The 16210-nt window shown below is 45.2% G+C and overlaps 1 protein-coding gene across 2 annotated transcripts in view; it reads right to left on the bottom strand.

Moving 5' to 3' along the window:
* The window catches only part of CRACR2B (calcium release activated channel regulator 2B), a 104096-nt gene that overhangs the window by 42747 nt on the left and 45139 nt on the right, over positions 1-16210 (bottom strand). For both annotated transcript variants that reach the window (XM_069740214.1, XM_069740215.1), the window contains exons 2-3: positions 9217-9451; positions 6606-6717 (exon numbers count right to left, since the gene is read on the bottom strand). In XM_069740214.1, the coding sequence (XP_069596315.1) occupies positions 6606-6717; positions 9217-9405 (301 nt within the window). In that variant the 5' untranslated portion in view covers positions 9406-9451. The remainder of the gene's footprint in view (positions 1-6605; positions 6718-9216; positions 9452-16210) is intronic.

Here is a 16210-nt window from a genome sequence, read left to right as displayed (position 1 = left end):
CCCAAGGAACTTATCTAGATGCATACTGAGCACTTTAAACCCCCAGGTGCTTCACAGAAGTTTATAATGCAGAGCCATGAAAATAAAAAAATAATTTTTCTTTTCTCAAAAATGATTTTTTAGCCTGGAATTTCCTATTTTGCCAATGGTAATAGGAGAAATTGGACCACAAATGTTGTTGTCCAGTTTGTCCTGAGTACGCAGATACCCCATATGTGGGGGTAAACCACTGTTTGGGCGCACGGCAGGGCTCAGAAGGGAAGGCACGCCATTTGGCTTTTTAAATGGAAAATTAGCTCCAATCATTAGCGGACACCATGTCGCGTTTGGAGAGCCCCGATGTGCTTAAACATTGGAGATCCCCCACAAATGACCCCATTTTGGAAACTAGACCCCCAAAGGAACTAATCTAGATGTGTGGTGAGCACTTTGAACCCTCAAGTGCTTCACAGAAGTTTATAACGCAGAGCCATGAAAATAAAAAAAAAAAAATTATTTTCTCAAAAATGATTTTTTAGCCCGCAATTTTTTATTTTCCCAATGGTAACAGGAGAAATTTGACCCCAAAAGTTGTTGTCCAGTTTCTCCTGAGTACGCTGATACCCCATGTGTGGGGGTAAACCACTGTTTGGGCACACGTCGGGGCTCAGAAGGGAAGTAGTGACTTTTGAAATGCAGACTTTGATGGAATGGTCTGCGGGCGTCACGTTGCATTTGCAGAGCCCCTGGTGTGCCTAAACAGTAGAAACCCCCCACAAGTGACCCCATTTTGGAAACTAGACCCCCAATGGCACTTATCTAGATATGTGGTGAGCACTTTCAACCCCCAAGTGCTTTACAGAAGTTTATAACGCAGAGCCGTGAAAATAATAAATACGTTTTCTTTCCTCAAAAATAATTTTTTAGCCCAGAATTTTTTATTTTCCCAAGGGTTACAGGAGAAATTGGACCCCAAAAGTTGTTGTCCAGTTTCTCCTGAGTACGCTGATACCCCATGTGTGGGGGTAAACCACTGTTTGGGCACACGTCGGGGCTCAGAAGGGAAGTAGTGACTTTTGAAATGCAGACTTTGATGGAATGGTCTGCGGACGTCACGTTGCGTTTGCAGAGCCCCTGGTGTGCCTAAACAGTAGAAACCCCCCACAAGTAACCCCATTTTGGAAACTAGACCCCCCAAGGAACTTATCTAGATATGTGGTGAGCACTTTGAACCCCCAAGTGCTTCACAGACGTTTACAACGCAGAGCCGTGAAAATAAAAAATCATTTTTCTTTCCTCAAAAATGATGTTTTAGCAAGCATTTTTTTAATTTCTCAAGGGTAACAGGAGAAACTGGACCGCAGTAATTGTTGCGCAGTTTGTCCTGAGTATGCTGGTACCCCATATGTGGGGGTAAACCACTGTTTGGGCACACGTCGGGGCTCGGAAGTGAGGGAGCACCATTTGACTTTTTGAATACAAGATTGGCTGGAATCAATGGTGGCGCCATGTTGCATTTGGAGACCCCCTGATGTGCCTAAACAGTCGAAACCCCTCAATTCTGACGTCAACACTAAGCCCCCCACACCCCTAACCCTTATCCCAACTGTAGCCGTAACCCTAATCACAACCCTAACCCCAACACACCCCTAACCACAACCCTAACCCCAACACACCCCTAACCCTAACCACAACCCTAATTCCAACCCAACCCTAACCCTAAGGCTATGTGCCAACGTTGCGGATTCGTGTGAGATATTTCCGCACCATTTTTGAAAAATCCGCGGGTAAAAGGCACTGCGTTTTACCTGCGGATTTACCGCGGATTGCCAGTGTTTTTTGTGCGGATTTCACCTGTGGATTCCTATTGAGGAACAGGTGTAAAACGCTGCGGAATCCGCACAAAGAATTGACATGCTGCGGAAAATACAACGCAGCGTTTCCGCGTGGTATTTTCCGCACCATGGGCACAGCGGATTTGGTTTTCCATATGTTTACATGGTACTGTAAACCTGATGGAACACTGCTGCGGATCCGCAGCCAAATCCGCTCCATGTGCACATAGCCTAATTCTAAAGGTATGTGCACACGCTGCGGAAAATGCTGCGGATCCGCAGCAGCTTCCCATGAGTTTACAGTTCAATGTAAACCTATGGGAAACAAAAATCGCTGTACACATGCTGCAGAAAAACTGCACGGAAACGCAGCGGTTTACATTCCGCAGCATGTCACTTCTTTCTGCGGATTCCGCAGCGGTTTTACAACTGCTCCAATAGAAAATCGCAGTTGTAAAACCGCAGTGAAATGCGCAGAAAAAACGCGGTAAATCCACAGCGGTTTAGCACTGCGGATTTATCAAATCCTCTGCGGAAAAATCCGCAGAGGACCAGAATACGTGTGCACATCCCGAACCCTAACCCTACCCCTAACCCTAACCCTACCCCTAACCCTAGTTCTTACCCCAACCTTAGTGGGAAAAAAAAAATTCTTTATTTTTTTTATTGTCCCTACCTATGGGGGTGACAAAGGGGGGGTCATTTACTATTTTTTTTATTTTGATCACTGAGCTATAACCTATCTCAGTGATCAAAATTCACTCTGGAACGAATCTGCCGGCCGGCAGATTCGGCGGGCGCACTGCGCATGCGCCCGCCATTTTGAAAGATGGCGGCGCCCAGGAAAGAAGACGGACGGACCCCGGGAGGCTCGGTAAGTATAAGGGGGGGAAGATCAGGGCACGGGGGGCGTCGGAGCACGGGGGGGTGGATCGGAGCACGGGGGGGTGGATTGGAGCACGGGGTGGGGGATCGCTGTGCGGGGGGGTGGATCGGAGCACGGGGGGGATCGCTGTCCGGGGGGGTGGGATCGGAGTGCGGGGGGGTTTGATTGGAGCACGGGGGGCGTGATTGGAGCACGGGGGGAGCGGACAGGAGGACGGGGGAGCGGAGCACAGGACGGAGAGGAGCGGAGCACAGATCGCGGGGCTGGGGGGCGATCAGTGGGGTGGGGTGGGTGCACATAAGTGTTTTCAGCCATGGCCGATGATATTGCAGCATCGGCCATGGCTGGATTGTAATATTTCACCAGTTTTTTAGGTGAAATATTACAAATCGCTCTGATTGGCAGTTTCACTTTCAACAGCCAATCAGAGCGATCGTAGCCACGGGGGGGGTGAAGCCACCCCCCCTGGGCTAAACTACCACTCCCCCTGTCCCTGCAGATCGGGTGAAATGGGAGTTAACCCTTTCACCCGATCTGCAGGGACGCGATCATTCTGTGACACAGCATATGCGTCACAGGTCGGATTGGCACCGACTTTCATGACGCATACGCTGTGTCACAGGTCGGGAAGGGGTTAAGGGGTTAATTTCAAGATTCTAAATAAAGAAACAAAGAAAGTCCAATTAAATATTAGAAAAAATATATAATAATTAAATCCATATATATTTAAAGTGCTAGTGCAATTGATAAGTACATACTATTAGACTATCCAGAGGCTTAGAAGGGACAATCTATGTGTATCACATACCAATGAACATATCACAACGGAAAATAACCAGAAAAGTTGTATTGAATTTATGGGCACTTAATTACAAGACATGGCAGAATTACAGTAATGCTAAATTCATACATCATGTAGACCAGACATACCAAACTCCCATCTCATCAATCCAACGCCATTTCGCTACTGCTTCATCAGGGAGTGTAAGCACAACGCCCAAACCCATAATCCCACTAGGGGAGTGGGTAACACCTCATGTATCAATTATATCATATCAGGAGCACAGATATTAATCTGTGATCCAAGAAGTGCCACTATATACATTCATTTTAAAATTCAAATACCTTTATTAGACAATAAATAAAACTAAACATATATGGACATAGACAAGGTGCCTCAAAAAACAACCCAATTGCGGTCAACCGGGAATACATATACTGGAGTCAGGTAAATCCATTATACATATATTGCACAGTAATCTAGTTGGAAGCCCTGATGGCCGGAACCACACCGTTTTCTCCTGTCACTAGAGGTTACAAACATAGCATCTGTGATACACTAGAACACTGCCTGGCGGCTAGCGTGTAATGAGCGGTGCGCCCCGACCCCCATACATATTACCTGCTCCGTGCTGTCTCCTAAAAGACAGCACGGAGCAGGTAATATGTATGGGGGTCGGGGCGCACCGCTCATTACACGCTAGCCGCCAGGCAGTGTTCTAGTGTATCACAGATGCTATGTTTGTAACCTCTAGTGACAGGAGAAAACGGTGTGGTTCCGGCCATCAGGGCTTCCAACTAGATTACTGTGCAATATATGTATAATGGATTTACCTGACTCCAGTATATGTATTCCCGGTTGACCGCAATTGGGTTGTTTTTTGAGGCACCTTGTCTATGTCCATATATGTTTAGTTTTATTTATTGTCTAATAAAGGTATTTGAATTTTAAAATGAATGTATATAGTGGCACTTCTTGGATCACAGATTAATATCTGTGCTCCTGATATGATATGCTTCATCAGGGAGTAGTGAAACGGCATTGAAACAGTAGCGAAACGGCGTTGGAGTGGCGAGATACAACGCTTCTGGCTATTTTCCATTGTGATATGTTCATTGGTATGTGATACACATAGCTTGTCCCTTCTTGGCCTCTGGATATTCTGATAGTATGTTCTTATCAAATGCACTAGCACTTTAAATATATATGGATTTCATTATTATAGATTTTTTCTCATATTTAATTGGACATTCTTTGTTTATTTATTTAGAATCTTGAAATTAAATTTATGGAGTCATATCTATATGGACAAACTCTTATTATACAACTATATTTAATTCATTTGAGGCATATTGTTTTCCCCTACAGGGAGGTTTATCCTGTTTGCAGTGGACATACCCCTCCTCCTCATGAGCTACTTTTTATTTGTTTGTATTTTAATATGTCCTTGTCTTGTGTTAGTTTTATTTCGTTTCAATTTAATACAAATATATTTATACAAATTGATTTTGCCCTTGTTTGATACCATTTATTTGGGATTGTTTGCAGTTTTTCTTAAGGTACCGTCACACTAAGCGACGCTGCAGCGATACCGACAACGATCCGGATCGCTGCAGCGTCGCTGGAGAGCTGTCACACAGACCGCTCTCCAGCAACCAACTATGCCGGTAACCAGGGTAAACATCGGGCTACTAAGCGCAGGGCCGCGCTTAGTAACCCGATGTTTATCCTGGTTACCATCGTTAAAGTAAAAAAAACAACCACTACATACTTACCTTCCGCTGTCTGTCCCCGGCGCTGTGCTTCTCTGGTCTGGCTGTGAGCACAGCGGCCGGAAAGCAGAGCGGTGACGTCACCGCTGTGCTTTCCGGCTGCCAGGCGCTCACAGCCAGAGCAGAGAAGCACAGCGCTGGAGGACAGACAGCGGAAGGTAAGTATGTAGTGGTTGTTTTTTTTACTTTAACGATGGTAACCAGGATGTCAGCGGGAGAGCCAGCGACGAAACAAAGTTCTGGCCTTTCTGCCCCGACCAGCGATATCACAGCAGGGGCCTGATCGCTGCTGCCTGTCACACTGGACGATATCGCTAGCCAGGACGCTGCAACGTCACGGATCGCTAGCAATATCGTCCAGTGTGACGGTACCTTTAGTTTTTTTTTTACTTATTATTTTTGGTATTTTCTTCTGTTTTTGTAGGATTTATTCTGCAGGAATTTAACCCTTCTGTATTTTGCACAGTTTTGCTTCCATGGCCTATCCCTTGCCAGAAGGGGATATATTAGGCAGCTCAGCTCTCCACATCTGGCCTGACCTTAGGTTCCTAGTTCTAGACCGCTTCTAGTTACCTGTCTTGGTGCATTCCTGTTTTGACTCTCCCGTTACTGATCCACCTTGTGTACTCCTCTTGTCTGCCACGACCTCAGACTTCCTGACCACGTTTCTCCATTTACTCCCTCTTTGCTTTGCATCTGTGCCTCTGACCCATCAGTCAGCTGCTGCAGATCCTGGTACTGCCCTGGAGTGGTACCTGGTGGCTACCCTAGAGGCCCAATCCTATCCTCTCCATCAGAGGCTCTAGTGAAGACCAGCTAGCCACTCAATTACGCCCCTCCAGTCTAAGCCCGGCCAGTGGCACAGTGGGTCCGAACCCAGCGCCATCACATATTAATTATTTTATATCTCTACTCCGATATATATTGTAGCCCATGGGCATTGGTGCACGACGATATTATCTTTACATGTAATGTCATTAATTTGGGTCAGAATCTCATTTTATCACTTTAGTGAGTGTCAGTAAAAAAAAAAAAAAAGACTGTTCAAACCAAGCACAGACTCTCCCTGAACCCTTGCCGTGGCCAAATAGTTTAGAGCACCATCCCACCTAGCTGTCTAGCTTTGCTCCTGTGAAGCCAGAGCGGTCAATCAAGTAAGAGAGTAATGGAAATAGATGTCAAACAAGTAGGTGGGAAGTTGCACCAAGGGATCAGCAGGAGTGTGTGCTTAGTTTGAACAGTCATTTGGTGCTGACCGACTCCATTTAATCAACCCCTTTTCTGTTCAGAAGCAAAAATAAACCAACATTTTAGGCCACACAATATAATGACAAAACTGAACAGGTGGTTACCGAGGCCCATGCTGAACTCCACAGGAGTGAGGTAGCCATTGTTGCTTTGGTCCAAGCTGTCAAATACAGCTTCTAATTGATCTGGTGTAAGAGGAAGCTCATTCTGCAGCCGCTATAAAAAAAAAAAGTCAGAAGTTAGCGTGATATCATTTTTCTGCAGCAAAAGGCATGAAGCTTACCCATCTGTCCCTAGCACCTGGCAGCAGCGCACTCTTGTTTAGGCAATGATCATGCATGGTTAATGCACGGGATAAGCTGGAACCAATTACTTTAGGCAGCGCTTAACATGGTTGTCTAGTGTTTATTATTTTATAACAAATTATGTACCTCCCAAAAAATTAACAGAGGCATAGTTACCTCCGCTCACCTATAAGGATACAGTAAAGGCCTCTGTGATGCTCGGTTGGTGTACGATCGACGATGCCTGACAGGTGACTGGATTAGCGAGTCATTAGAAAAAAAATTTAATGATGTGCTGATCCAGTTCTATGTGACCGCTGCAGCCAACCACAGTGTCAAAAAATTCATTTTTTCTTTCCCTTAAAAATGTTAGGACTAATTAATGCCACTTTAAAGAAATCACAGCCAATCATAGGCTTCAGCAGTTTTGTAGTATCAGGATGGCAAAGTCACTGCTTCTAGAGCCAGCAAAACCACAGGAGACCCGAGTTGGATCCATGAGACTAACAGGAGGCAATTATGCCTATTATTTTGCTGTTGTTTGTTTTTAATGCCGACCAACCCCTTTAGAAGGATTATTTTCAAGTTGTCTCTTGAGCAATTCAGAGCTATTCAGTCTCGCAGTCTTCTTGCTTCCCGGTTTCTGGCAGGGAGGGCTCTCCTCAAGTGATAGTTCTGGTCAGCAGCAGTGCTGTAGTATTAGTGGACTATAAAGCTCAGCACAAGTTCTGCTGTAACACATTCAGCTGTTAGTGGTTTCTTCTGGGGTGTACACTACAATCACTGTATTTACCCAGAGATCACAGGACTTTTGAACAAGCACACCATTCTGGACAGTGAGACCTGTGATTAGGAGAACTGCTCTGGGAGTAGCAGATGATGCGGGCTGGTTATTTTGCAAGACTTACAACAGCAGCTTGTCAGGAGCTGTGAGGGAGTGGGAGAGAGGTTAGAATTAGTGATGGGTGAACCCAAACTTACAAGTTCGGCGTTCGTACTATTCTGGTACCTGAACTTTGGAGAAGAGAAAAGAAAAAAAGTTTGGGTCGGATACCAGAACTGGAACTCGGGTCCTAGCCGAGTGTCTTCGAATAATATGTTCGAGTCCCCACGGCTGCATGTCTCGCGGATGTTCGACAGCAGCAACACGTTTGTTAATAATTATATATATATATAATTTCTATGGGTTGAATACCTAGGAAATAATACAAGTTGCTTACAAAAATATTTGCCGAAACACCCTCTCCAAACCACACGTCCGTCCCTCAGCACTTGTAAGGCTTTTATACATACCGCATATACAAGACAGTTAGCTCTGGAGACTTGGTGCTCGGATTGGGTATTGTGATCCAAGCACAATCTGTGCTTCCCAAACATGTGAAACCGGCCTATGGGATCATTCATAAGTCTAATTTTCACATAGTTTTATGGATAGCGCTCATCCCCATGACAGTCTTTGGGGCCATTTACACGTCCGGAGCTAGTGGTCTGCAGAAAATTGCGGAGTCATATCAGATTTTGATCAGCGGGTCGGATCAAAATCGGCAATGCAAGTCAATGGATCCGTGATCTGAGTGCGGTCTGATTTTCATGGACTGTCAGACAGGAGAAGGAACTTATTTTTTTTCGCATACGAGAAAAACAGATGACACTTGTACCAAACTCTGATCAAAATAAAAGATAAACAGAGTCCGAAAGAGGCCTTACTCAAACTATAAAAAAGGTCCCTTACTGATCATTCTGGCCATACGGATCGTACCAAGCTTTTGGGATTAGACTATGCTGATTTTCGCTAAATTTTGACCATCTAGAACTTTTGTAATAGTGATGAATCATTTATCAGGAACTTGGATTTCCAAACTTTGGACAAAACCTTTATTATGGAAACCAATTATTTATTTGTTCTAATATACTGTATATGGCACAAGTGTGGTCTAATTACCAGAAAAAATGACTTGTGACTGTATTTTAAGAGGTTTATATGACATATATGGTTTGTTAAGTTTTTTTTTAGATGCTTGGAATTTTAGATATAAGTCATTCCCACTGCAGACATATAATAAATCAGAGTCATGTCATAAAGATTCTTGGAATTAGAAAAAAAACAAAACAAACATTTAGACCTTGGAGAAGAAGCATTAGGCTGCGTTTTTACACTGGCTGGTAAAGGACCTCTGAACATTTAAACTGATTAGCAGTCAGCCTAGACCGGACGACCGCACAGAGCGATAGGTAATACGATAATTCTGTGAGCATTGGACTTGTGCTGCTGAGAACAGTTTAAACAGGATGAGGTGCTGTCGAGAACGATGATTTGTAAGCAAGTTCTTAGGGCGACATTCATTCTTAGGGCGATATTCGTTCTGAGGAGCGCTCATTCACAGTTATCGGCCGGTGTAAATGCACCTTACGACTTTGAAGGTTCACTTACCTGAAGATCTCGTTTGGTTATTAACCCTTTTTCCTCCTTATCGCAAAGTTGGAAGAGTTCCTCAGCTTTTCCCATCATTTCCTTTGATTCTCTTGACAGGAGGGATGGCGTCGACCGTCTGGGAGCTTTTAACCCTTTCCTTCCCCTAAGACATGGAGAACACCTTGGGGAAGTACCCCTTTGTTCCATGTCTAGAGGTGGCAGGGTTTGGCCACCAGTTATTTTCAATGGGGAGCTGCAAAGAACACAAACAAAGGACATATTTAGGTAATGTATTGTCCCACACAACAGCACAAAAGTTACATGGTGATATTACAGATTACACGAAGCGTCATCATTTCCAGTGGATGACTTTCTGTCCCTTAGTTGGACTGCTGCAGCCAATCAGTGGCTGTCATGTGACTGACTGACCGGATGTCATCACATTTGGTCCTGGCAAAGACAACTGGAGCAGCAGTAATGGAGTGGTGTGGAGTGGAATTGGAGTTCGAAGGCTGATTAACTGTATAATGATTAGTGATGAGCGGGTGTGCTCGTTACTCGAGTTTTCCGAGCATGCTCGGGTGTTCACCAAGTATATTGGGTGTGCTCGTAGATTATGTTTTTGTCTCCGCAGCTCCATGATTTGCGGCTGTTAGACAACCTGATCACGTGCAGGGATTGCCTGTTAGGGAAAAAACTGGAGTAACGAGCACACCCACTCATCTTAATATATACTTACCTCGTAATGTCTTCACATCCTGCTCTGTCCAGATCCCAGAATTTCAAGCGGTGGAAGTTCACCGACCTCCATATTGGGACATCCAAGTGATGGGTGTCTCAATATGGAAACTGTTAGTGGTACCAGCCTCTTGCGCGGTACCACCAACGGAACACAGTCGCACCACACACACACTGTATATGCCGTACGCAGCCTCTTGCGCGGTACCACCAGGGGAACATCGTCACGAACACGCCACCGCTGGGATCAGACGAATGATTCACTGACTGTCGCCATCTTTGTACAGGAGGAGCGCATGCACAATTTGAATGTGACCGCCGCTATCTGTCTGCACAAAGATGGCGGTGGTCTGATTTACTGCGCCTGCACGAATTACACGCAGGTGCAGTGAATCATTCGGCTGATCCCGGTGGCAGACGTGTCTAAGGCAGAAGAAGCCGGTCACATTAAAGGGGTTTTCCCACGAACAAAAGTTCATTTTAATAATTGTCTGTGTCTGTCCGTGTACGGAGCATACCACAGCTCCTGGGCAGGGGAGGAAGCAAAAGACAATACTGACATTGCAGCAGGGGATCACAGAGGACTCATTTTGTCAGGTAAAATATTTCACTGACTGTTTTTAAACAATATTTTACCTCACAAAATGTATCCTCTGTGATCCCCTGCTGTAATGTCAGTATTGTCTTTTGCTTCCTCCCCTGCCGCGGAGCTGTGGCATGTTCTGAACACGGTCAGACATAGACAATTTTTAAAATGAACTTTTGTTCCTGGGAAAACCCCTTTAAAAGGATAAGACAGCAGATGGAGGAGAGAGAAAGCGCACAGGGGTGAGCGAGACAGAGCACAGGGGGGAGACAGCTCAAACGGGACAGCACATGAGGGGAGAACACAGCACAGGAAGGAGAGAGACAGCAGACAAGGGGGAGAGCACAATGGGTAGACAGGTCAAAGAAGAGAGCAGACGGGAGAAGTCAGCACATGGGGAAAGAGAGAGTGGATAGGTGGGTGAGCACATGGGGGGAGAGATTCTCAACGCTGCAAACCCTGCCCCCATCGTGACATTACCGCCCTCCCGATGCGATAGCATCCGGCCTCCATCTAGTCACTAATAATGATCTCTTCCCAGTGCCCTTTGAAATGATGTGGACAACTATGGGTGCAATTATTTTTTTTTTTACTTAAATGTATTCATTTTTTGCTATAATCATTTTTGCTACTAGGTTTTCTTAAAAATTGGGATCTTTTTAGTTTTAGTAGGCTCTTTATATCACTGTACATAGCAAAATGAGTTAACCGTGAATCAGCCAGGTCAAGATGTCATTACCCAGAACAATAGAGCGGCCAGGGACAAGGTAAGGTTCTTTGTGAATCTCTGGTAAAGCGTGAAAAGTTCCTGCTCAGGAATGATTTATTTCTGTTTTGCATCAAGAAGGATTGGTTTCAATTCAGACAAAGATATTATCTGACTCTTATCAAGAGTAATGTGCGTACTATAGTCATCCAGGAGGCCACGGTCCATACTAATGTAATCACAGCTTATTAGGATTTCATTCCGTCCGAATGTCCGATGGGCAGCACACACCGTCTTTGGCTCCTCCAACAATTCTTCAAACCACCAGACTTTTTACAAGATCAGCACTGACTGGATGGAACTACATGATGTAAAATTGGAAAAAGAGGTGCTGCAGAAGTGGTAGTTTTTGGTGAGAACATACGCAAACTGAAATGTCAGGAAAGCCAAGTAGTTATTATATAAAAAAAATTACCTGAATTTTTAACCTTAATGTATCTGCAATGCTTGGACTGGCTGGTGGATATCCCAACCGAAGCATGGCAGCTTCACAGAAATATATGAAGCTGCCATACTTGGTTCAAGAGACTCATCAGCCAGTCTGAGAACGGTGTTCTGATCTTGGTAATATGCAAATGAGGCTGAAGAGCTATGGTAGATCTGAAGACTCTGCCACTCCACCTCTATTCCCTGCGCAGCACCGCTTCCTCCAGCCTGACTGATGACTCGGCCTCTATTTTGTGTGACTTCAGGCAATCAGTCATGCAGGAGGTAGCGATGGGCAGAGAATAGAGTCGGAGTGACAGAGGATTCAGAACTACAATAGCTCTTCAGCCTCAGTTGCATATCAATTCAAACACTGATTTCTCTGTAACGGACAGACATGTAAAGGTATTGCTGGACTTGTTTGTTAAAGAGGTTTGGTATGTGAGATCCCGCTGACAGATTCCCTTTAAAACAAACTGCTGAAAAGTATATGTTGGACAAATAAAATGGAGCATGACCATTTTCAAATGTTCCAGATTTGCATGTCATCTGTAGTCAAGCGTTACATATTTGCTGTACCTGACATATCCTTCATGAGGAGGACTGTTTGTAATGTAACACACATAAAGCTATAGTATAATTGTTTAGTTAAGCGCGGAACGCTGTGCACAGAAATAACATTCACAGTCACTTTCTAAACACTAAAATGGAAAAAGACATCATTGTCCAAGACTCACGCGATCACCATCAACAGTGGTGTGGAAACCAGCAGGCATGGCTAAGTAATAAGGACATCCTGAACGGTGACTTGGGTAACAGGAATTTTATTCACAGCCAATTTACAACAAAACAAACAGTAAACAGCGGAACTAAATGATGTGCAATATCAGCAAACAGTAAGGCTACATTCACACGTTGCGGTTTTTACCGCGGAACCGCAGCGATTTTGCCGCTGCGGGTCCGCTGCAGTTTCCATAGCGTTTCCATTTACATGTAAACCCTATGGAAACCGCAAACCGCTGTGCACATGCTGCGGGAAAAACCGCGCGGGAACGCAGCGGTTTAAAACCCGCAGCATGTCACTTCTTTGTGCAGAATCGCTGCGATTCTGCACCCATAGGAATACATTGAACCGCTTACTTCCCGCATGGGGCTGTGCCCACGTTGCGGGAAGTAAGCGGATAATGTGCGGGTGGTACCCGGGGTGGAGGAGAGGAGACTCTCCTCCAGGCCCCGGGAACCATATTTGGGGTTAAAAAAAAGAATAAAAATAAAAAATCATGTTATACTCACCCTCTGAAGTCAGCGCTGCACGCGGCCGTCCGGTCAGAGTTGCTGTGCGACCAGGACCTTCGGTGACGTCGCAGTCACATGACCGTGACGTCACGAAGGGTCCTTCTCGCACAGCATCTCTGGAACCGGACCGCCGGGTGCAGCGCCGAGGGATCGGGACGTCAGAGGGTGAGTATAACCAATTTTTATTATTTTTAACATTACTATTGATGCTGCATATTGCTGCATATGCAGCATCAATAGTATAGGCGGAAACCCGCAGCGGAAACCGCGGAACAAACCGCGATAAATCTGCAGGGAGAACCGCAGTTGTTTTGCCCTGCAGATTTATCAAATCCGCTGCGGGAGAACCCGCAGGGACAGGACGCTATGTGTGAACATAGCCTAAATAGCTAGTTGGTAGAAAGCCATGGGCAGCAAGGCACGAGCAGACCAAGGGATTTACAACTTTTGGTGTAAAAGGTGTGAAGGGTGCGTACATCTTTGCCTCTATTTTTGTAGTGTTGCTTCATGTTGCAAATAAAATAATCCCACTGCTTTTGTGCTAATCTGATTCTGCAATCATACATCCATTATTCTCCGACTACCAAATATCCGTCACCAAGAAAAAATGCATAGATTGTAAGTAGCATGAAGGAAGGATAAGTGCGCACAAAACTGTCTGTTAGGTCAGTCTCACACGTCCAGATAATTCCGGTACCGGAATTATCCGTGTCCATGTGCTTACCATGAACATCAGTGTGGCACACATGCGGCAGGCGTGTGCCGCCCGTGTGCCAACTGGGTACCACACGGACCGTGCAGGAGACAGCCCTACAAGCAAGCGCTGTCCCCTGCATCTGGTGCTGAAGCCGCCATTCATATCTTCTCTCCAGCAGCGTTCGCTAGAGAGAAGATATGAAAAATCCTTTTTTTTTTTCGTGTTTAAAATAAAGATCCCTGTCCCCACCCCCCTCCCACCCCGTGACCGCTCATACAGGAGAAGCTGGCGCTGAGAGGACGCTGCGAGGGAGCCGGGTGAGTATTTTATTAACAGCGGGCGGGCGCACAGGGGGTGGGAGGGGACAGGGATCTTTATTTTAAACACAAAAAATTAAAAAAAAAGGATTTTTCATATCTTCTCTCCAGCAAACGCTGCTGGAGAGAAGATATGAATGGCAGCTTCAGCACCACGCTGGGGGGACAGCGCTTACTGTAGCACTGTCTCCTGCACGGCACACGGACTGCACACGGACAGCGTCCGTGTGCGGTACGTGTTTTACACGGACCCATTTAATAGGTCCGTGTAATCCGTGCACTCCCACGAACACTGACATGTCTCCGTGTTTTGCACACGGACACACGGTCCGTGAAAACACACTGACATGTGCAGAGACACATTGATTTCAATGTGTCTACATGAGGAAACTGTCACCTCACGTACCGGAGCCACTGACGTGTGAAACAGGCCTTAGGCTATGTTCACATGTCCAGTAATCATCCATTTAGACTGAATCCAGGAGCAATCAGCTGGCAAAAAAGTTGTACAGCTGCAACTTTGCCCATTTTAAAGAAAAACTGATTTCTCCTGGATCCGTTTTTTAACATTGAAGTCAATGGAAGACGGATCCGTTAATTATCCATCCGTTGATGATAAATAATATAAACAGGAAAACCCAACTACTACTTGTTTCTTAAGCTATTATTTATTATGCCTATTTATATGGCGCCATCATAATCTGTAACACTTTATAGACCTCATCATAACTGTCCCCATTGGGGCTCACAATCTACATTCCCCATCAGTCTTCAGAGTGTGGGAAGAACCAGGAGTAAAGTCACGCACACGCGGGAAGAACATACAAACTCCTTGCAGATGTTGTCCTTGGTGGGATTTGAACCCAGGACCCTAACGTTGCGAAGCACCAGTGCCACCACTGAGCCTAAAATGTCCCAGATTCCTAAGAACACTGACTCATTATCTTTATGATATATGTGAAAAGTACGATGACTGAATAAAAGTAAACCGTATATCTTAGTTGAGCTCATAAACAAACAAGTTATCGTTTCAGCATTCTCCTGCTCTAAAGGAGACGTCTGGGGAACAATACTACAATGTGATTGAAACGTTACGCAATAAATTTTAATTGTTTTGCGCTTAGCATGGACATTGCAGAGAGCGGTATTCCTTGGCAGGTTCACGGACTCCCTTAGAAATTAATCTTTATTTGTTTTCTGACTTGTTCCAGATAAGAGCAGAAGCCAATGTTTTACTATACAGTAAAAGCCATTTCCTTCTGTGTGTAGACAGGTCTTACAAGACGATCGCAACGTCACCCAACAACTTCAGCAGCTCTTATGACAGGAGCTAACAACTGCTTCCTGTAGGCGATTTTACAAGATCCAGGTATCACATGGTTGACTAAAAAAATAAAATGTATTTGCCTAAGGCCAGGTTTATCATTGTGCTCTGCAAACGGCAAAAAAAAAAAAAAGAAAAGAAAAAAAAAGGCCAATCTGTTAGCTGCTGACGTCAATGATTGGAGAAAAAAAGTAATGCAAAAAACAAACTAAAGATCATGAAGGATTCTAGAAAAAAAAATCTCATGTACACATACATACACAGAATTCTTCGTGTATGTATTTTTTTTTAATTCATTTTATGTATTTTCTCTCCTATTTCTACAACCCCTCCCAAAAATTATGGAATCACCGGCCTTGGGGGATGTTCATTCAGTTGTTTTAGGCTGGGTTCCCATTGCGTTATGGGACCGCGTTAAACGGACAGCGTTGCACGGCGAAATTAACGCCGTGCAACGCGGCCGTTAACGCGCCCATTGAAGGCAATGGGAACGCGCTTCACTAGCGCGTGCCATGTTCGGCACGCGCTAGCGACGCGCCGGTGATTCCTGGCGCGCCGCGGACGCTGCTTGCAGCGTCCGAGGTGCGCCCGCGGTCCGTTCCCCGCTCTCGCAGATCGGGGATCTGCGAGAGCGGGGACGTTACCGCGACCCCGACCGCAGCCCCATAGAAAACATTGCGTTAGCGCAATCCGCTAGCGCTAGCGCTAAACGGATTGCACTAACGCAATGTGACCCTAGCCTAATTTTGTAGAAAAAAAGCAGATCACAGACATGGCACAAAACTAAAGTCATTTCAAATGGCAACTTTCTGGCTTTAAGGCTGGGTTCCCATTACGTTAATGCAGTCTGTTAGACGGACTG

The sequence above is a fragment of the Ranitomeya imitator genome, chromosome 9 (genome assembly GCF_032444005.1).
Source record: "Ranitomeya imitator isolate aRanImi1 chromosome 9, aRanImi1.pri, whole genome shotgun sequence".
NCBI classification, from domain to species: Eukaryota; Metazoa; Chordata; class Amphibia; order Anura; family Dendrobatidae; genus Ranitomeya; species Ranitomeya imitator.
This window is presented reverse-complemented; position numbering and strand designations above follow the sequence as displayed.